At 35.1% G+C, this 22,296-nt stretch overlaps 1 protein-coding gene across 2 annotated transcripts in view; it reads left to right on the plus strand.

Moving 5' to 3' along the window:
• Nucleotides 1-19,635, plus strand: part of CHSY3 (chondroitin sulfate synthase 3) — a 296,881-nt gene extending 277,246 nt beyond the window's left edge. The window contains exons 3-4 of one of the 2 annotated variants that reach the window (XM_036849011.1): nucleotides 17,218-18,390; nucleotides 18,942-19,567. In XM_036849011.1, coding sequence (XP_036704906.1) covers nucleotides 17,218-18,390; nucleotides 18,942-18,953 — 1,185 coding nt within the window. In that variant the 3' untranslated portion in view covers nucleotides 18,954-19,567. Of the gene's footprint in view, nucleotides 1-17,217 lie in introns of both variants that reach the window. The other variant, XM_036849010.1, reaches the window with a different exon arrangement.
• The last annotated feature ends 2,661 nt before the right edge of the window (nucleotides 19,636-22,296 follow it).

A 22,296-nucleotide genomic window follows, 5' to 3' on the forward strand; every position in this document is an offset into this window, starting at 1 on the left:
TTTCTTTTGTCACTGTACCATAGCAACTGATACATTTTCGAAACTCGATATTTTTAAATGAGTGAATGAGTCATTCATTCTGCAATTAAGAGAGGCAGCCAAAAGGCTGGAGAGGACTAGATCAGGACAGGTTTGGTCAGGGAAAGTTACTGAAATTGTCATACTGTCATAGATCTGTTATCTTCCTCACGTTTTCAAAGTTTATATTAATTGGATTCCTCTAGCTTTCCTAAGCATCTGCTATGCAGATGACACTGCACTATGTTCTCCTACCCAACTTATCCAATAAGACTGTACTCTGTAATGTACTGACAGCCAAAGTCAATTTTCTACATAATGAATATGAAATTTTCACTCTTAAGTCTTGAGAATATAATGTCTTATTTTTATTTCAGAGTATATTTAAACACAGACCTACTGATATAAGAAACTACACATAAACCAGTTAACACTGAACACTGCATGATGGCCCTCCTTCTATGTGTTGGGAGGTCATCAAATTTTAGCTTCTTGCAAATGGCACTCCAAATTACCCTGAAGGTCACTAGAGGAACATTAATGATGATCACTAAAAATGGTCATGTAGCCCAAATTCATAATTACACAAGTACATGTCATTCTTTTAACAAAATATCATGTCTCCTCCATTCTTATACCTTCTACCTTAGTGGATAATATGATGTTCATTCAAACTAATAAGCTTATGATCAGTCTTTCGTGAGGTTAAATGATTGGTTGCTTGAATTTGGGGAGAATGGAAATAACAAATCAGCAGCAACAGCAACAAAGAAAATCTTTAACTGTAGCTTTAGCACCTTTATAGTTAAAGAGGAATCAGCTTGGGCTTTGAAAGCTTTCATAACTGGAATAAAACCCATGAACTAGAAAGCAGATTATTTTCTTTCTTTATTTGGAAAGCGAGGTGTAATTTTATGCATGATCAATTCCATCCTATAGTCTATACATTTCCTCCAATGGAAAAGATACATTCATTAATTGTGTCAGTGTCTTTCAAAATTGTGTGGCAACTACTATCTTTACATTTTGTTTTTGAAAGGTCTTGAAAACCTAGTTTGGAAGTGATAACCTCTCTCTTTCCCATTGTCTAATATAAGTTATGGTGTGATAATTAAATCACCAGTGAAGGGCATTGTTAAATTATATTGGTATTACATGAATAAAGGATGTGTGCAGGTTTGCAAAGTGGCAACTTGAAAATTTCTTCAGATTCTTCTTTGCCTATTTGCTGTAATAAATTGTGAGTAGAATAAAAGGTTTAAGGAAATATTGAATGCAAAAAATTTACTTGACTATTTACCAAAGATTTTAAAATATGTACAGGGGAAGTGAATTGTATAGGTTTCAACAATCATCTGCTGTTATCTTAACTATATATCAGGAAGCATCTATGTGATCACTGCCTGAATGTAGGTATGTCAGGCTAAATCTGGCAAATTGATACGCAATCAAGTCAATTATCATTAGTTTTCTATTTTTTTTATCAATTACTTTATTTCTAACAGGGTAATTTTAGTTAAGGTATATGGGGGACTTCCCTGGTGGTCCAGTGGTTAAGACTTCGCCTTCCAATGCAGGGAGTGCAGGTTTGATCCCTGGTCAGGGAACTAAGATCCACGTGCCTCTCAGACAAAAAACCAAAACATAAAACAGAAGCAATATTGTGACAAATTCAATAAAGACTTTCAAAATGGTCCACATCAAAAATATCTTTAAAAAAAATAAAGGTATATGGGTTTATTTAAAGTAACAATTGATTATATGCCATAATATCATTATAAACTGAAATCTGATGAACTTAGTGATTTTTTTTCTCATTTTAAATCTCTTTGATGTTTGCCTGAGATAGCATGTGTCCAGAATATACTCTCTCTGCTGTGAAATCTATATCACGTGATGATTTTCTATGTTGTCTGAAAGTATTTTTATTTTTATTTTATTTTTTTATTTTAAATGGATTTATTTGATTTTATCATGTACTCATATATTTTAGTTATCTGTTTTTGAGAAGGAATTGAGGCAAAGAAAAATGAAGTTCTTTTTCAGGAAATCTTCAACTCTTGCTATTTATTCATTGATTTAGTTTTAGATGTTTTATTTGAAAAAGTCCATATAAGGAAGGTTTTCATTTTGAGTGGGTGGTGTTTTAGGCTTGTTCAGGTCATGCGCCTCCTTTGTTCAGATACTGTGGCTCTTTTGTGGTCACTGAGTATTAATTTTTTTTCAAGTCATCAAGCACATCCTGTTTTGTGATTTTTGTTCCATGCATCAGGAATTTCACCTGTATCTATAAATCTTTTGTGATATTTTTCTTGTAGCTTTGATCTGAAGTGACCGACTCCACCTGGCATATTCCCTTCCTGCCTGTCAATAGTTCTTTTTTTTTTTTTTTTTTTTCAATAGTTCTTATATGGGATTTCCCTGCCATCTCCCAAAACCAAAGAACAATCACTTGCTACCAAACTGGTACAGTAATCAATGACAAAGTGGGTCTATTTTGTACCACGATATTCCATTGACAACCTCTGGACGGTGGCAGGGAACACTGTGGTCTCCTTTGAAAGTATTTTTAAACTGTAGAGAATATATGCTGCTGAGAAAACTTCATCACATGTAACAGTGTCTGGAAGCTATTTTCTGTGTTGTCTGACAGGTTTGTTTTTTTTTTTTAAACTACGATAGCTAACAAAATTAAATGTAACAGGAAGAAAAATACCAGTTTTAATGGTACAGATTGCGCATATGAGATTGTTGTTTGGATTTCAACCAAGATTAAACTAGCTAATTAAACAGAGGCAAATCATACAGAGCTGAAATTAAAACGTATCCATTTACCAGATTGTTTTTGGCAGGATTCCTTTGGTTGCAAGTGACAAAATCACAACTAAACTACTTGAATGAGAGAAGAAACTACTGTCCTAGGAAACTAGGAAGTCTGAGGGTGATCTGTTCTTAGGCGCAGCTCAATGCTGTGTTCAGTGCCCTCAACAGCGCTCGGTCTTTCTTGTATTGCTTCTCTGCCCTTGTCTGCCCTTGACTTGCTTTTCTTTCTGAGGAATTATAATGTGCAAAATGTGAGCCTGTAGCCAAAGAGAATGATTTTTTTGCTCATGCCCATGAATGAAACTAATCTGGAGTAAGCCATTTATAACAAAGTATACTAATTGGCCATACTGTGATTTGTTCCCCTTTAGGAAAGGTGAGGTTCATGTGGAATAAAAGGGAAAGAAAGATTTTTTTAACCATCTTAATCATTTCTAAGGGTACAGTTCAGTGATGTCAACTATATTCACATTGTTGTGCAACAAATCTCTAGAACTTTTTCATCTTGCAAAACTGAAACTCTATACCCACTGAACAATTCATTTCCCCCTCCCCCAGCCTCTGGAAACTACCATTCTACTTTCTGTTTCTATGAGTTTGACTACTTTAGATATCTCATATAAGTAGAATCATACAGTATTTGTCTTTTTGTGACTGGCTTATTTCACTTAGTATAATGTCCTCAAGGTTCATCTATGTTGTGGCATGTGACAGGATTTCAAAAGGAAAAGACATTTCACAATTTTTTTTTTATGTTAAAGGGATATCCAAGAACACAAATGCCCTCAGGCAACTTAAATTCATAAAACAAACATAAAGAAACCTTATGGGACTGAAAATAACTGGAAAATGCACTGTTCACTTAACATTTTTCAAATTCATTCAAAACACTGGGTTTACCAGTTAAAGAAAGGCAAAATCACATCTGTAGCCTTTGGACTAAAAGTTTTAACATCTTCTTTTAAGTAGGCTTTGGGGATGATTTCTTAAAAAAAAAAATGAGACAATATTTTATTTTTTATTTTTGCATATAATTTTTAATTAAACCTTTTATTTTGAGATAATTATTGATTCACATACAGCTGTTAAAAAATTATGCAAAGAAATCCCATGGATCCATTAAGCAGTTTCCCCCAATGGCAAAGTCTTGCAAAACTGTAGTGAAGTTTCCCAACCAGTATATTGACATTAATATATTCCACTGATCTAATTTAAATTTCCCCAGTTTTTCTTATATTTATTTGTGTGTGCATACACACGTGTAATTTCATGCAATTTTATTACTTGTGTACAATGAATTTTTAAAGTAGAGTTTGTAGATTACATGTGGCTATTTCCAAGGTGCTATTATTTTTATAAATCTTAGTAGCAAAATATATAATGCTGTTAATTTTATGTGACAAACATGAAGAAGGGTATATCTTATACTTAAACTAGATCTTTGCTTTCAAATTTCAAAACTTACTCAAACTATATACCCTTTAACATTTTTTCGTTCTGTCTATAATTATAGAATGATATATGAATATTTATTTTTCCCAAACCTTTCTTCTCCTTAATATTTAGAATTAGGTACTGTTTTCATTGTGTCATTATTACCAGAGAAGTAGACATAGTTTAAGAACTTCACTGTTAATATTTGAAGATAATAATTGAGGGGAAATAATAGTGTTAATTTAAAAGTTTACTATTTTGCTCAGAACGTTTCTATTTACTGGTCTTATAAAAGACAGATCATTAGGCATTTGCATTAAGGGCAGCAAGACTCTCCATTTAGTTATGTAGAACTATAACTAAATCATAGAGAGTAAAATGAGTTCAAATATTTGCAAGGCAAATTACCCAACCCTTAGGTACGTAGTCACCATTATATTTTATACATCTTTAATGATTTATTATTTCCTTGTTCACCTTCATAAATTATTCTAATTTATAGAGTCTGTACTTCCTCGAACAAGAATACCTTCTTTTCCTAAACCCTTCTTAATCATATATAGGAAGAGACTCAAAGAGAATTTTCTAAGTTATTGAATAGAAAATCCTTTTTAGGAAAAATGAAGTGACATAATAGGAACAAAAGACATTGCAATAAATTGAAATAGCTTCTTTATATAAATAAATTAAGGACATTTTCTCCTTCATAAAAAAAAAATTAATGCGATTATTTTCTTAATTAAGAACACAAAGCTTTCCAATAATTACATGGCCTCTTATTTCCCCTTCATTTCAGCAGAGACCTTATGAAGACAATTCAGTCCTTTAGTTTTTAGATGATGATCTGAAGTTAAATGATGGCTGTACTGAGCCTATTTGAATTATTTTCTAGGGAAAACTTAATCAAGGCCATTCTCGTTTACTCATTTATTCAATACTTACACTAATAATAATAGTAGTAAAAACAAGTAACAACTATGATAGTAATAATAGCTTACTCTTATTATAACTCGTATTAATAGCACTCTAGTCTATACCAAGTACTTTTCTAAGTCCTGAATTGTTTCTCTCTAAACCGTCATAACTCTTTATTTTAGCTTTCTTAATTTCTATCTCTTCCATCCTAACTGAGCCTTCCACAGTGTTTATTCTTTATTTTCCTTATGACTTTGTTTTCACGTCTATGATAGTTTATTTTGTGTTCTTTATTTCTTAGTTCTGTGAACTGCCATTTCATCTGTACCATCACATTCCTGAGATCTTATATTTCTACTTCGTTGTTTTCCAAGAGAGAGGAAAATGCTTCTTATGTTTTTTAGAACAGTCGTTTAATGTTTTCCTCAGTTTCATGGCTTCTTTTCTGGGGGGGGTGTGGGGCTGATTTTCATCTAGTCTTTTTTTCTTACAGAAACTTTGTGTTAGTTCTGTACTATATCCCTTTTTTAGAAAACATACTTATCTCTGGAAAAATTATCAATACTCTTCCCTGGACAAGCCCTTCACCATAGATATATTTTGGCAGAGATGTTTATTACCATTCTAAGGTTTCTGATTTCCACAGAGAAAAGGCATTGGGTTCTCTGCTGCCTCAGGTTAAAGCTGCTTCATGAAGACATGGTTTAACTGTTCAATTCTTTACTTTCTGTAGCTCTGTCTCTTCTACTTTTCTTCTACTTCTCTGAAACAAAATACTTCCAGGAGGGGCTTGTTCTGCCAGCACAGGTCACCTCAGTTTCTGCACCCACAGCTGTATATATAGAATAGGTTTTATGGCCTGCACTGTCAGGCAGTATATTTTTCTTGGTTATTTTTTAGGTCTACTGTCCTTGAACCCTTTTGCCACTGACAGAGCTCTGCTTGGCCTTTTGCTACTTTTACAAGCTTTGCAATGCTCCAGAAGTTACCTTGTCCCTGTTTGCTGTCAACTTCTTAGTATTTCTTTCAAGATTTTAATTGTTGAAATGAAGTCCTTTATTTACATAGCTATGATCATTCAGGGAATTATCTATGCTATGTTATCATTATTTTTTTTAACATCTTTATTGGAGTATAATTGCTTTACAATGATGTGTTAGTTTCTGCTCTATAACAAAGTGAATCAGCTATACATATACATATATCCCCATATCTCTTCCCTCTTGCGTCTCCCTCCCACCCTCCCTATCCCACCCCTCTAGGTGGTCACAAAGCACCGAGCTGATCTCCCTGTGCTATGCGGCTGCTTCCCACTAGCTATCTGTTTTACATTTGGTAGTGTATATATGTCCATGCCACTCTCTCACTTCGTCCCAGCTTACCCTTCCCCTCCCCGTGTCCTCAAGTCTATTCTCTACATCTGCGTCTTTATTCCTGTCCTGCACCTAGGTTCTTCAGAACCTTTTTTTTTTTTTTTTTTTAGATTCCATATATATGTGTTAGCATACGGTATTTGTTTTCCTCTTTCTGACTAACTTCACACTGTAGGAGAGTCTCTAGGTCCATCCACCTCACTACAAAAAAACTCAATTTCATTTCTTTTTATGGCTGAGTAATATTCCATTGTATACAAGTGCCACATCTTCTTTATCCATTCATCTGTCCATGGACACTTAGGTTGCTTCCATGTCCTGGTTATTGTAAATAGAGCTGCAATGAACATTGTGGTACATGACTCTTTTTGAATTATGGTCTTCTCAGGGTATATGTCCAGTAGTGGGATTGCTGTGTCATATGGTAGTTCTATTTTTAGCTTTTTAAGGAATCTCCATACTGTTCTCCATAGTGGCTGTATCAATTTACATTCCCACCAACAGTGCAAGATGGTTCCCTTTTCTCCACACCCTCTCCAGCATTTATTGTTTGTAGATTATTTGATGATGGCCATTCTGACTGGTGTGAAGTGATACCTCATTGTAGTTTTGATTGGCATTTCTCTAATGATTAGTGATATTGAGCATCATTTCACGTGTTTGTTGGCAATCTGTATATCTTCTTTGGAGAAATGTCTATTTAGGTCTTCTGCCCATTTTTGGATTGGGTTGTTTGTTTTTTTGACATTGAGCTGCATGAGCTGCTTGTGTATTTTGGAAATTAATCCTTTGTCAGTTGCTTCATTTGCAAATATTTTCTCCCATTCTGAGGGTTTTCTTTTCATCTTGTTTTTGGTTTCCTTTGCTGTGCAAAAGCTTTTAAGTTTCACTAGGTCCCATTTATTTTTGTTTTTATTTCCATTTCTCTAGGACGTGGGTCAAAAAGGCTCTTGCTGTAATTTATGTCATAGATTGTTCTGCCTATGTTTTCCTCTAAGAGTTTTATAGTGCCTGGCCTTACATTTAGGTCTTTAATGCATTTTGACTTTATTTGTGTGTATGGTGTTAGGGAGTGTTCTAATTTCATTCTTTTACATGTAGCTGTCCAGTTTTCCCATATGCTATGTTATCATTAATAAATCTAAAAGAAATGGAAATTTAATGTAGCAGATTAATAATAACATACAGCTGTATCTTGGCATTTACTCTTCCACTCTCTGATTTTTATAATAGATTTTTCTGTAACTTCTCAGATAATTTCCTTCTCAGAGGATGAGATTTTGGGTGATACACTTAAAACACTGGGGTCAGTCAGGACATATTGATGTCACTTGCCATTGTGATTTTGTTAGTGTGAAATGATTTTCCCTTTCAGTATAAGGCTCTAGAAGTACCATGAAGTCAATTGAAAATTCTGTAAAGGAAATGAAGCCCTGAATTATTTCAAACAAGCTAATATAATTTAAAATGTGTATTTTATACTTTTTCTTAAAGCAATTTTGCTACATTAAAAATTTAGTGTGATAAGTAGCAAAACTGACTGCTTATTCTAGTTTTAGTCATAACCTCATTACTCTCAGTCGACCCTTGGTTAAATCACTTAACGCTCTTGAACCTTGTTTCCTGAAACCCCCACAATAATTTATCTTTCTGGTAGTAAAATGTTGAGGACTTTTGTTAGGAGAAGGTGCCTAATGGCATGTTAGATACATTGAAGCAGTGAGTGTATGTGGCCAAATTATAACTGTTCCCAAGCATTTCCAGAAGTGAGCAAAGATGGAGCAAGCCTAGAGGGTGCTACTCTCATCCTCTGAAAACTCCTAGCTAAAAAGAGCAATCTCAGGAGGAGGCTGGCAAACCCTTTTTTTGACTGTTTTCTATATACCAGACACGATGTTAAGCACTGTATGTGTATAAACATATATATATGTATATATGTGTATATATATATATTTTTTGTCCTATTGAGCAACATTTTAATATACATTGAGGTGGTTGGCATTTTCCCTTTTATAGATTAGGAGACTGAGATGTACACAGATTGGCTAGGAAATGGCTTAGAAATGGTGGAGCCAAGGACACTACATAATGATCAAGGGATCAAATCAAGAAGAAGATATAACAGTTATATATATATATATATATGCACCCAACATAGGAGCACCTCAATACATAAGGCAATTGCTAACAACTATAAAAGAGGAAATCGACAGTAACACAGTAATAGTGGGGGACTTTAACACCTCACTTACACCAATGGACAGATCATCCACACAGAAAATTAATAAGGAAACACAAGCTTTAAATGACACAATAGACCAGATAGATTTAATTGATATTTATAGGACGTTCAATCCAGAAACAGCAGATTACAGTTTCTTCTCAAGTGTACACGGAACATTCTCCAGGATAGATCACATTTTGGGTCACAAATCAAGCCTCGGTAAATTTAAGAAAATTGAAATCATATCAAGCATCTTTTCTGACCACAACGCTATGAGATTAGAAATCAATTATGGGGGAAAAAACGTAAAAAACACAAAAATATGGAGACTAAACAATACATTACTAAATAACCAAGAGATCACTGAAGAAATCAAAGAGGATATCAAAAAATACCTAGAGACAATTTACAACAAATCACGACAATCCAAAACCTATGGGATGCAGCAAAAGCAGTTCTAAGAGGGAAGTTTATAGCAATACAAGCCTACCTCAAGAAACAACAAACATCTCAAATAAACAATCTAACCTTACAGCTAAAGGAACTAGAGAAAGAAGAACAAATAAAACCCACAGTTAGTAGAAGGAAAGAAATCATAAAGATCAGAGCAGAAATAAATGAAATAGAAACAAAGAAAATAATAGCAAAGATCAATAAAACTAAAAACTTGTTCTTTGAGAAGATAAACAAAATTGATAAACCTTTAGCCAGACTCACCAAGAAAAAGAGGGAGAGGACTCAAATCAATAAAATTAGAGATGAAAAAGGAGAAGTTACAACAGACACTGCAGAAATACAAAGCATCCTAAGAGACTACTACAAGCAACTCTATGCCAATAAAATGGACAACCTGGAAGAAATGGACAAATTCTTAGAAAGATATAACCTTCCAAGACTGAACGAGGAAAAAATAGAAAATATGAACAGACCAATCACAAGTAATGAAATGGAAACTGTGATTAAAAATCTTCCAACAAACAAAAGTCCAGGACCAGATGGCTCCATAGGTGAATTCTATCAAACATTTAGAGAAGAGCTAACACCCATCCTTCTCAAACTCTTCCAAAAAATTGCAGAGGAAGGAACACTCCCAAACTCATTCTATAAGGCCACCATCACCCTGATACCAAAACCAAACAAAGATGTCACAAACAAAGAAAACTACAGGCCAATATCACTGATGAATATAGATGCAAAAATCCTTAACAAAATACTAGCAAACAGAATCCAACAACACATTAAAAGGCTCATACCCCATGATCAAGGGGGATTTATCCCAGGGATGCAAGGATTCTTCAGTATACGCAAATCAGTCAATGTGATACACCATATTAATAAATTGAAGAAGAAAAACCATATGATCATCTCAATAGATGCAGAAAAAGCTTTTGACAAAATTCAACACCCATTTATGATAAAAACTCTCCAGAAAGTGGGCATAGAGGGAACTTACCTTAACGTAATAAAGGCCATATACAACAAACCCACAGCAAACATCATTCTCAATGGTGAAAAACTGAAAGCATTTCCTCTAAGGTCAGGAGCAAGACAAGGATGTCCACTCTTGCCACTATTATTCAACATAGTTTTGGAAGTCCTAGCCCCGGCAATCAGAGAAGAAAAAGAAATAAAAGGAATACAAGTTGGAAAAGAAGAAGTAAAACTGTCACTGTTTGCAGATGACATGATGCTATACATAGAGAATCCTAAAGATACCACCAGAAAACTACTAGAGCTAGTCAATGAATTTGGTAAAGTTGCAGGATACAAAATTAATTCACAAAAATCTCTTGCATTCCTATACACTAACAAGGAAATATCAGAAAGAGAAATAAGGAAACAATCCCATTTACCATTGCAACAAAAAGAATAAAATACCTAGGAATAAACCTACCTAAGGAGGTAAAAGACCTGTACTCAGAAAACTATAAGACACTGATGAAAGAAATCAAAGATGACACAAATGGATGGAGAGATATACCATATTCTTGGATTGGAAGAATCAATATTGTGAAAATGAGTACACTACCCAAAGCAATCTACAGATGCAACACAATCCCTATCAAATTACCAGTGGCATTTTTTACAGAACTAGAACAAAAAAACTTAAAATTTTTATGGAGACACAGAAGACCCCAAATAGCCAAAGCAGTCTTGAGGGGAAAAAACTGAGCTGGAGGAATCAGGCTCCCTGACTTCAGACTATACTACAAAGGTACAGTAATCAAGGCAATATGGTACTGGCACAGAAACAGAAATGTAGATCAATGGAACAGGATAGTAAGCCCAGAGATTAAACCCATGCACCTATGGTCAATTAATCTATGGCAAAGGAGGCAAAGATATACAATGGAGAAAAGACAGTCTCTTCAATAAGTGGTGCTGGGAAAACTGGACAGGTACATTTAAAAGAATGAAATTAGAACACTCCCTAACACCATACACAAAAATAAACTCAAAATGGATTAGAGACCTAAATGTAAGACCGGACACTATAAAACGTAAGAAGAAATCACATAAATACAGCAAGATCTTTTTTGACCCACCTCCTAGAGTAATGGAAATAAAAACAAAAACACATGGGACCTAATGAATCTTAAAAGCTTTTGCAAAGCAAAGGAAGCTACAAACAAGACGAAAAGACAACCCTCAGAATGGGAGAAAATATTTGCAAACGAATCAATGGACAAAGGATTAATCTCCAAAATATATAAACAGTTCATGCAGCTCAATATTAAAAAAACAAACCCAACCAAAAATAGGCAGAAGACCTAAATAGACATTTCTCCAAAGAAGATATACAGACTGCCAACAAACACATGAAAGGATGCTCAACATCACTAATCATTAGAGAAATGCAAATTAAAACTACAATGAGTTATCACCTCGCACCAGTTAGAATGGGCATCATCAGAAAATCTACAAACAACAAATGCTGGAGAGGGTGTGGAGAAAAGGAAACCTTCTTGCACTGTTGGTGGGAATGAAAATTGATACAGCCACTATGGAGAACAGTATGGAGGTTCCTTAAAAATCTAAAAATAGAACTACCATATGACCCAGAAATCCCACTACTGGGCATATACCCAGAGAAAACCATAATTCAAAAAACACATGCACCCCAATGTTCATTGCCGCACTATTTACAATAGCCAGGTCATGGAAGCAACCTAAATGCTCATCAACAGATGACTGGATGAAGAAGATGTGGTACATGTATACAATGGAATATTACTCAGGCATAAAAAGGAATGAAGTTCGGTCATTTGCAGAGATGTGGATGGATCTAGAGACTGTCATACAGAGTGAAGTAAGTCAAAGAGAAAAACCAATATCGTATATTAACACATATATGTGGAACCTAGAAAAATGGTACAGATGAACTGGTTTGCAGGGTAGAAATTGAGACACAGATGTACAGAACAAACGTATGGACACCAAGGGGGGAAAGTGGTGGCGGGGGGTTATGGTGGTCTGATGAATTGGGAGATTGGGATTGACATATATACACTAATATGTATAAAATAGAAAACTAATAAGAACCTGCTGTTTAAAAAAATAAATAAAAGAAAATTCAAAATTCAAAAAAGAAATGGTGGAGCCAGTACTCAAGTTCAGATCTGGCTAATTTCATTCTCCTCTCCATCCTGCGTAGTTTGGTCCTCCCTACATACAGACAGAAAATACGGATATCCTCTATGCTTCTTAATGGAAAATATGGCATAAATTCACGATGTTCTAGTCATTACCTCACTACCTAGAGTATGTGTGAATGTGCTATTTTTAAGGATTGCCACCCTCCCCGACTTTGTCTGCTTGTAATATTTCTGCAAAGGAATACACTAGAAAAATAAGCACTATATAGGCAACTTGGGTTGTAATGATGTGAGTGGTGCAAGTTAGTTAAACATTTTAATACTAAGATATTTTTTCTTCTATAACAAATGTCACCTTTATCAAGTTGTGCAGTATTAATCACTTCAGTATCACTAAAGGAGCTAGGTAAATCTACAATTTAACAGTCTGCTTCTGAGCAATGTTTCCTATTTAATTTAGCATGTTCCCTTTTCTTAGTAATATAAAGCAGGCCTCAAGAAAGAATAGTTTCAGAGAGCCAATACTTTTTAGAGGTGGTATAATTAGTATTCTATATGCCATTAGATTTTTTTTAATCTTGTTGCATACCAAAAAAAATCCATGGAAAAATTACATAAAGTAAAATATTGAAGCAAATTCAGGTAAAAAACAATAAAGCATGGCTGATTCATTTTGTTGTTCAGTGGAGGCTAATACAACATTGTAAAGTGACCATACGCCAATAAAATTTTTTAAAAAAATAATACAAAAATGGAGATATAACAGCCCACTTATATGGATTTAATTTAACATCAAAGTTTCAAATAAAAATTGGCTTGTGTTTTTCGGAAAAAAAATACTGGATGTAACTAAACTACTGTGTCTTGAATCAAGTCCAAAATCCGTCTCAAAATATCTAGGGTTATATTCTTCAAGGTCAGATGATGTTGATTTGAAAATCTCTCTGAGTATAGAATAAGAACCAGGTGAAATACTGGAGATAAAGAATCTGCCATGGTATTGGTCTTATACCTTTTAGGTCATCTTCTCTATGAAAACTTCTCTGATATTCATATTCTCTCTCTCTCCTCACATATCCACACACATTTATATACATACATATCAGAAAAACCTACCTAACTCCACATGCATGTATATGCATATTTTAAAAAGTCATTTATTAATTGTAGTATAACAAACATATCTTAAGTAACAGTTCAGTGAATGTTCACAAATTAAATGTATATGTGTAACCACAACCTAGGTCAACAAATAGAATATTACCAGCCCTCCAGAGCTCCCTGCCCACTTTCTTGATTTTTGCTCACTGTTCTTACAGCTAACAGCATACGTTAACTTTACCTGTTTCTGAATTTCATATGAATAGAATCATACAAAATGTATTCTTTTGTATATGGTTTCTTTCACTTGTTTGTGATTTGTGAGATTTGTTCATGTTGTTGTGAGTAGTAGTATTTCATTTATTTTAATTGACGTATTGTTTTCCATTATGTTTATTTATCTATTCTACTCTCAATGTACATTAGGGTTGCTTTCGGTTTGGGGGGTATTATGAATAATGTTGCTATGAAAATATATGTATATATACATGTATGTATTTTAAGGTATATGTATGTATGTGTATTGGGCATGTAGCTAAGAGTAGAATTACTGAGTCACAGGGAACGTATATGGTCATTTTAGTCAATACAAGTTTCCACAGTGGTTGAACCAAGTTACATTCTCACCAGCTGTGTATGAGAGTTCCAAATCTGCTACTTTCACAATGCATTATCAGTCATTAACCATTTTTGTAGATTAAAATCACATTGTGACTTTAAATTGCATTACCCTGATGATGAATGAACTAGAGAAGGTTTTTGTGTATGTTTATCAGGCTTTTACATATTCTCTTTTGTGAAGTGCCCATTCAAGATTCTTTTTCCATTTTTTTTTTTTAATTAATTAATTAATTTATTTATTTTTGGCTGTGTTGGGTCTTCGTTTCTGTGCGAGGGCTTTCTCCAGTTGCGGCGAGCGGGGGCCACTCTTCATCGCGGTGCGCGGGCCTCTCACCGTCGCGGCCTCTCCTGTTGCGGAGCACAAGCTCCAGACGCGCAGGCTCAGTAGTTGTGGCTCACGGGCTTAGTTGCTCCGCGGCATGTGGGATCCTCCCAGACCAGGGCTCGAACCCGTGTCCCCTGCATTGGCAGGCAGATTCCCAACCACTGCGCCACCAGGGAAGCCCTCTTTTTCCATTTTTAAACTGGGTTTGTCCTTCCCTATTAATTTTTACAAGTTCATTATATATTCTGGGTATTAGTCCTTTTTGGTAAGATCTATTAAAACTATATTCTCTCACTCTGTAGTTTACCTTTTATAATCTCTTAATGGTGTTTATGAGAAATAGAGTTCTTAATTTTAATGTAGTCCAGTTTACCAATCTATTTTTATGATTAGTACCTTATGTCCTATTTAAGAAAATTCACCTAACCAAAACACAAGCAGATATTTTCTAGTGTTAACTTTTAGAAAAAAATTTAACCTTTCATTTTTATATCACCAGTGCATCTGGGATGCATTTTTTTATTGTGGGATGTAGGGGTCAGCTTTCACATTTTTCCATATGAATATATATTACTGAAAAGACCACCTTTCCTCCACTCTCCACTATCATATTTGTCGTAAGTCATAAATCATATGTCATGTGTAGGTTTGCTTATGGACTATTTTGGTCCTTTTTTCTATTTGTTTATCCTTGTACCAATATCGTACTATCTAAATTTCTGTAACTTTTGATCTGTAGTGTATCTTTTTTTAAGATTATCTTGACTATCCTTGACTTCATTTCTACATAAATTTTAGAATCAACCTGTTAATATCAGCAGCAACGTATTATTTTTTAAAACGGTGGGGTTTGTACTGGAATTGCCTTGAATGTATATATCAATTTGGGGATATCAAATTGGGCAGAACTGGATTCTCACACTAAATCCTAAACAAAATATTTGCAAATATATTCCAGCGATATATAAAGAGGATGAATATCAAGATCATGTTGGGTTTATTCAAGGAATACAAAGGTTGTTTAATATTAGAAAATGAATCAGTGCAATTCACCATGTTAACAGAAAAAAAAAGCATCACATAATCTTCTCAATGAGTGCAGAAAAAAATATTTGATCAGCTTCAAAATTCACTCATGGTAAAAATCTTAGCAAACTAGAAATAGAAATGAACTTCCTTAATGTGTTAAAGAGCCATGTTGACATCTTCTTTCCTGATGCTGAGACTGGAACAAGAGCATATCTGCTATACCACATTTTACTGGAGGTTCTGGACAGCAACAAGGAATCTAACTAACTAACTCAGACTTTTTACTTAGTGGCTTCTGTAGAGTGGGAGTTCAACAAGACAATTGGCAGCTGCCAGTCTGAAAAGTGGCAGAGTGTCACTTCTACTGTAGTTTATTAAAGTCGTAACAAAAGAAAGGGACATAGCCCCCACCTCTAGATTGGAGGAGTGTCAGAGAATTTATCACCACAGATATGGCACACATTCATACATGTTAGGAGCTGTTTGTTTTTCACAATAAAACTTGAGCTCTAGGTTGGCTGAGTATAATATGAATCATTAATTTGCTTCCTTGGGTTCTTCCTGGGCTGTGCTCTATTGTTTTCGTCATTGAATGTTGCTATAGAGAATGTTGTGGCAAGATTCATTCTTTTCCGACTTTACAGCCAAATTGGGTTTTGTTTGTTTATTTTGCTTTTTTTTTCCGCTTGGCCTAATTGCACATAGATATACACCTTCCTTTATTTTAAGGGAAATATGTCCCTCAGACATATTTTATGTACATATTTGTATTCCTTTACTATATATCCAGATGTATTGTATACCCAAATTTTAACAAAATTTTATTTATTGTATGTATATATATCCAAACTTTTATACAAACTTTTAAATATATATCAAATATATACATTTATATGTGTGTATGTATATAGACATATACGCCCATACTTTTAACCTATATTTTAAACTTCTATTATTTTGCTATATTTTCTCAAATCCCTTCTTTCTATGTTTTCCACAAATCTCTTTTTATGCTTCTTATAATGTGAGAATCAGTGGTTTTATTTATCTCACTTAGCTTATTTATCTATTCCTTGAGTTCTTTTTGAGAGGGGAGGGAGGAGTTTATTGTCCTTAATTTTTTTGTTTTGTCTGTGGTTTTCCTGCTTTGGATATGTATTCTTAAGTTTGCACTATTCCTTTCCTCCTTTTAATCAATGTATTTGCAGATATCTCATGCTGCTGCCGCTGCTGGCTCTCCTCCCCCTCCTCTTCCTCTACCGCCTCTCCTCCTCCATTGGTACTTATCTTGAATGGGTGTGATGGAGGTTTCTTTATTGACTGGCAGAGGAGACAGCTGGAAGTTTGAAGTGTGATCTCATTTTTGTTCCTGCCTGAGGTTGTGAGCTTTTTCTAGATTAGCAGAGAGATTTTCTGGCTTATAAGGATGTCACGCATTTTGAGTATGATCCTTTAAATAGGCAGTGCAGATCAATATAGTTTCTGTTCCACATTACCTTACCAAGAACTTACTCTGTAAAGATGGTATATTAGGATGCTAAATAAAATGTAGGTCTCCTCTAGGGCTGATATTACCATTCCAAGAAACAGGGCATTGGTTTACTCCTCAGAGTGAACCCCTATTTTGGAAAATCCATGCTCTACCCACCTGTCTCACCCTCAACAATGATTCATTATGGGGTTATGGGTGTAGTCGATTCTTGTTTTCTTTGATATTTTAAACTTATTCTAACATCTTGATTTCCTTCTACTTTTCAGATGCAGCAGCTGTTCCATGAAAATTATGAACACAATCGGAAGGGTTATATCCAAGACCTTCACAACAGCAAAATCCATGCAGCCATAACACTTCATCCAAACAAAAGGCCTGCCTACCAATACAGGCTTCATAATTACATGCTTAGCCGCAAAATTTCTGAACTTCGCTACCGCACCATCCAGCTCCACCGGGAGAGCGCTCTGATGAGCAAGCTCAGTAACAGCGAAGTGAGCAAAGAGGACCAGCAGCTGGGAGTGATGCCTTCTTTCAACCACTTCCAGCCTCGGGAGAGAGATGAAGTGATAGAATGGGAGTTCCTGACAGGGAAGCTCCTTTACTCAGCATCTGAGAACCAGCCTCCCCGACAGAGCATCAGCAGCATCCTGAGAACAGCGCTGGATGACACCGTCCTACAGGTGATGGAGATGATCAATGAGAATGCCAAGAGTAGAGGACGGCTCATTGACTTCAAGGAAATTCAGTATGGCTACCGCAGGGTTGATCCCCTGCATGGGGTGGAGTACATTTTGGATTTACTCCTCTTATACAAAAGACACAAGGGGAGGAAACTGACTGTGCCGGTAAGACGTCATGCCTATCTTCAGCAGTTGTTCAGCAAGCCTTTCTTCAGAGAAACTGAAGAGCTAGATGTCAACAGTCTTGTAGAGAGTATTAACCGTGACACTCAGTCATTCTCCTTTATATCTAATTCTTTAAAGATATTATCTTCTTTTCAAGGTGCCAAAGAAATGGTAGGGCACAATGAAAAGAAAATACATGTTCTTGTCCCTCTCATTGGAAGGTATGACATTTTCTTGAGATTCATGGAGAACTTTGAAAACACTTGTCTTATCCCAAAGCAGAATGTAAAGCTGATCATCATCCTTTTCAGTAGGGATTCTGGCCAAGATTCCAGCAAGCATATTGAGCTGATACAAGAGTATCAAAACAAGTACCCTAAAGCAGAAATGACCCTGATCCCCATGAAGGGAGAGTTTTCCAGAGGTCTTGGTCTTGAAATGGGATCTTCCCAGTTTGACAATGATACTTTGCTGCTATTTTGTGATGTTGACTTGATCTTCAGAGGAGACTTTCTCCAACGATGTAGAGACAATACAATTCAGGGACAACAGGTGTACTATCCCATCATCTTTAGCCAGTATGACCCAAAGGTAACCAATGGGGGAAGTCCTCCCACTGATAATGACTTTGTCTTCTCAAAGAAGACTGGATTTTGGAGAGACTATGGATATGGAATTACCTGTATTTATAAAAGTGATCTTCTGGGTGCAGGTGGATTTGATACCTCAATACAAGGCTGGGGACTGGAAGATGTAGATCTCTACAATAAAGTTATTCGATCTGGCTTAAGGCCCTTCAGAAGTCAAGAAGTAGGAGTAGTGCATATTTTCCATCCAGTTCATTGTGACCCTAACTTGGACCCTAAGCAGTATAAGATGTGCTTAGGATCCAAGGCAAGTACTTTTGCCTCAACTGTGCAACTGGCTGAACTGTGGTTGGAAAAACATTTGGGTGTCAGGTACAATCGAACTCTCTCCTGACAGTCCAGGCAACACATATTGCCTTTTTAAAGGGGAGTTTACCTCATTGTTGGTTGTTGTTATTTTTATTTTATTATTGTTATTTTTATTATTATAATTATTATTGTTATAATTTTATTTTGTTGTCCTGGTCTTAAACTACTCTTGGTTGTCTTCCAAAGGGTGTTTGTTGACCTCAAACAAGAAGAGTCTGCGGTTCACTGATATTTCAGATTTCTACTGAAGTCAATAGGTATATTACTTTTATATATCTTTGAGATAGAGATTGAGTTAAATTGTGGCAATCAAATGACTTTTGAAGCTCATTCATCATGAGAGACAGCTTAGAAGAATGTTCTCTTGGGGCTTAAAGATGCAATATCGACTTTTCTTTCATTTGTCAAATTCAATGTGATACGAATATTTACTGGTGAAAGGTACCACAAAAGTGCTTTATGCTTCCTATGGGGAAGGGACTCTGTAACATAAACTTGAGTTTTGTAATTTATACAAGGACTTAAATATATAGACAGTAATTTTCTTCATCTTTAGAATTTTTAAAGTAAATGAACACTTATGATTGTATGTTTATTTTTTAAAAAAAAGTTTTAAAAATTGAGCAGTTTGTTCCACAAGCAACCGGTACTGGCTACCCTGGTCTTATGACAGTTATCTGCTCCTCACAACTGTCTGCTATAAATGCGAATGAATTTTATTTTCTCAAGGAAATATGATTTAATTAAATATTCATGTACATTTTAGAAGCTTTATGAAACAATGTCCTTCATTTGCTGGCAAGAAGATAAAATATGACAGAACCTGGTTATTTATAATAAAACACAGGTATAACAATATTCTTTTTCAAAAACATTGAAAAATTTGTGTTGTTTCCTTTTAGTCATATTTGATGTATTTCTTAATGGTCATACTCACCAAAACATGCTTGCTACACAGGCTGGAAAAGTTAATATGGAATTATGGGCATGATATTTGTATCAGTATGCTTTAAGTCCTAGCCTTCATTAAGTGATTAAAATGAGCAGTTTTTTAGTCAGTAATTTACAATCCATGGGAAGTATTCCTCTTCGATCTCATTAGCTTTGTGATCAAACTGAACCAAGAACAGGTCAGAAACGGCTTTTAATTTGGATTGGTAGACGGCTCAAAGATACAAAAATAAATGCGGAAATTATAAATATAAAATTAATTTTACAAAAATAATACTGCAGTTTATAAAACACCTAGGAAAATGTCATTTAATTTCATATATCATTCTTTCTCAAAACTGAATCAATGGTGCCCAGTTTGTAGAAAAACATAATCTCATTCAAGAAATGTAAGAAAAAATGAAACTCTGTACAAGAAGCTCTTATGAAGGCATATTTTTAAAATTTCATTTTGTAAATAGGTACTATATTTGCATAGTTCCAAAATCAAAGAAAAATTTTAAATGCCTACAGCTATCAGTCTCACTCTCTATTCACCCAGATCGGCCCTCAGCCGCACGTGACCACCATTTTAGGTGTATGTATGTTTGTGTGCATGCTTGGCTAAAGTTTCATAAGCAGAAAAGACATGTATTTATTTTTTCACTCTTTATACACAAAATGTAGCACTTTGTACATACTGTTCTACCCTTTGATTTTCTTTTTTCACGCAAGAACACTAAAATTTCCATCAAAATTGATTTGAAAGCAATTGTAAATTGTTACCATTATTTAGAACTGATTGCCAAGAGGCCATATATAGCCTTTGCCTTAGTAATGGGGTTTCTTACATGGTAACACTCCCTTTTAGTGAAGACATTTTAGGGGCTTCAGAAAAAATAACATTGCTTAATATTGTGACGAATATGGCACTTTCCTTGACTAAAACGTGTAATCTTAATAACGTAAGGTTCATGAGAAAGGAATTCATGGCACTTTTATATGTTAAAAATCTTGACAGGGCCAACATTTCAGAGTTGATCTCTGCTCCAGTGTTGTCTCTGGCCTTCACAAACCCCTTCTTAGAGCTATTTTCCTACATTATGTTCTTAGCTCTTTTATTTCCCTTACAGTAAATATATTAATATTCAGTAAAGATAGTCATTTGGGAAGATCTATTACTAAATAATAATTATTAATGATTTTATTAATGTAGAAAAGAAATCAGGGTCTGTTCTTTTCTTTAACTTAGACAACTGAAATAGCAGAGAGTTTTCCTGAGGAATAAATGCAAAGGCCTAATTTAAAACCCCCCAAGTGTTAGAGAGTCATGAGGCACCTGCCCAGGGACGAAGTGGCATTCTCCATTATACTGATGAAATTTTGCTGATGAAACAAGGGAATGCAGAGATCTCATTTGAACTTAATTACACACATGCACGCTATACTGTAATTAATGTAAGTGCACTTAAATTCTATTTTACAATTTTGCATTAAGCTTTCCTATGATTTTTTTCAGGTACTGCAATATTTCTTGACTGAAAATTTATCGAAATGATACTAGTAAAATTAAGAGTGTTTTTCTGTCCATGTAGTGTCTATTGCTTAAGGTTGAAGGGCAACACAATGTGAACGCAGCCTGAAGCACCGTATGTGTACGTTTTTGGCATCACCTTATTTGGACAGCTACAGATGTTGTATTTAAATACCACCTCAACAGCAATTTCATTAACCTTCAACATCATCTTATTGATCATCTTTTGTTCGCTCAACACAACACTGTATGTTTTACTTATATTATCCTTTTAAATGTAATCCTCTCAATAGCTCTCAGAATACTGATTCTCTTTTCTTCATTCAACAGATATGGAAACTGAGGCCATGAGTGATTAAGTAACTTGTCCTGAGTTCACACAGTTGGCTTGCTGTAGAGTTAAGATTTATGCTAATTGCTGTCTGAATCGAAAGCACCTGTCTTTCCACTCTAACCCATGGCTTCTCAGTTGTTGGGGGCATATAGGGGACAACGGGGGAGCAAAGGTCCAGCTGACCCCATGGCCATGTTTGATCCGCCATTCAGCTTGCTTTGCTCTTTGCTCATTCTGGACAGAGATAAGTTTGCTGATCTTTTGCTCAGTCAGAGGCTTTTTAGGCTTTTAATCTCAGTCTTCCCCCACCTTGCCAGCTTCCTTGGAGTAGCACTCCCTTGGGGAAGGGTTTTTTTTCTATTTAATTGTTCACAAGTCATTGGACCTCAGCTAGCAGGAAAAAAATGCTCAGAATTCCTAATGTCAGTAGTAGCCCTTCTACACGGGCTCAGCCAACTGAGTGCAAAAGCTGTCCACAATGAACACCACCACATAATTGCTTGACTATTTGTCACTTTACCCTAACAGACTTAGCATGACACAGCTGAGATATTTCTGAATCTAAGAGTTGAGCCCTTTGTGCCTAGTTAATAGATGGGAACTACTGGAATGAAATAGCCCAGTATGCGGACTGATAGTCCAACCAAGAGAGTAAATGCTCACTGGAAAGGTAAGTTATAACATCCCTCTGTTTTTTTTGTTTTTTGTTTTTTAAAGGAATTCCTTCATTTTTATTTTTTATT

Source organism: Balaenoptera musculus, chromosome 3 (assembly GCF_009873245.2).
Source record: "Balaenoptera musculus isolate JJ_BM4_2016_0621 chromosome 3, mBalMus1.pri.v3, whole genome shotgun sequence".
Classification (NCBI taxonomy): Eukaryota; Metazoa; Chordata; class Mammalia; order Artiodactyla; family Balaenopteridae; genus Balaenoptera; species Balaenoptera musculus.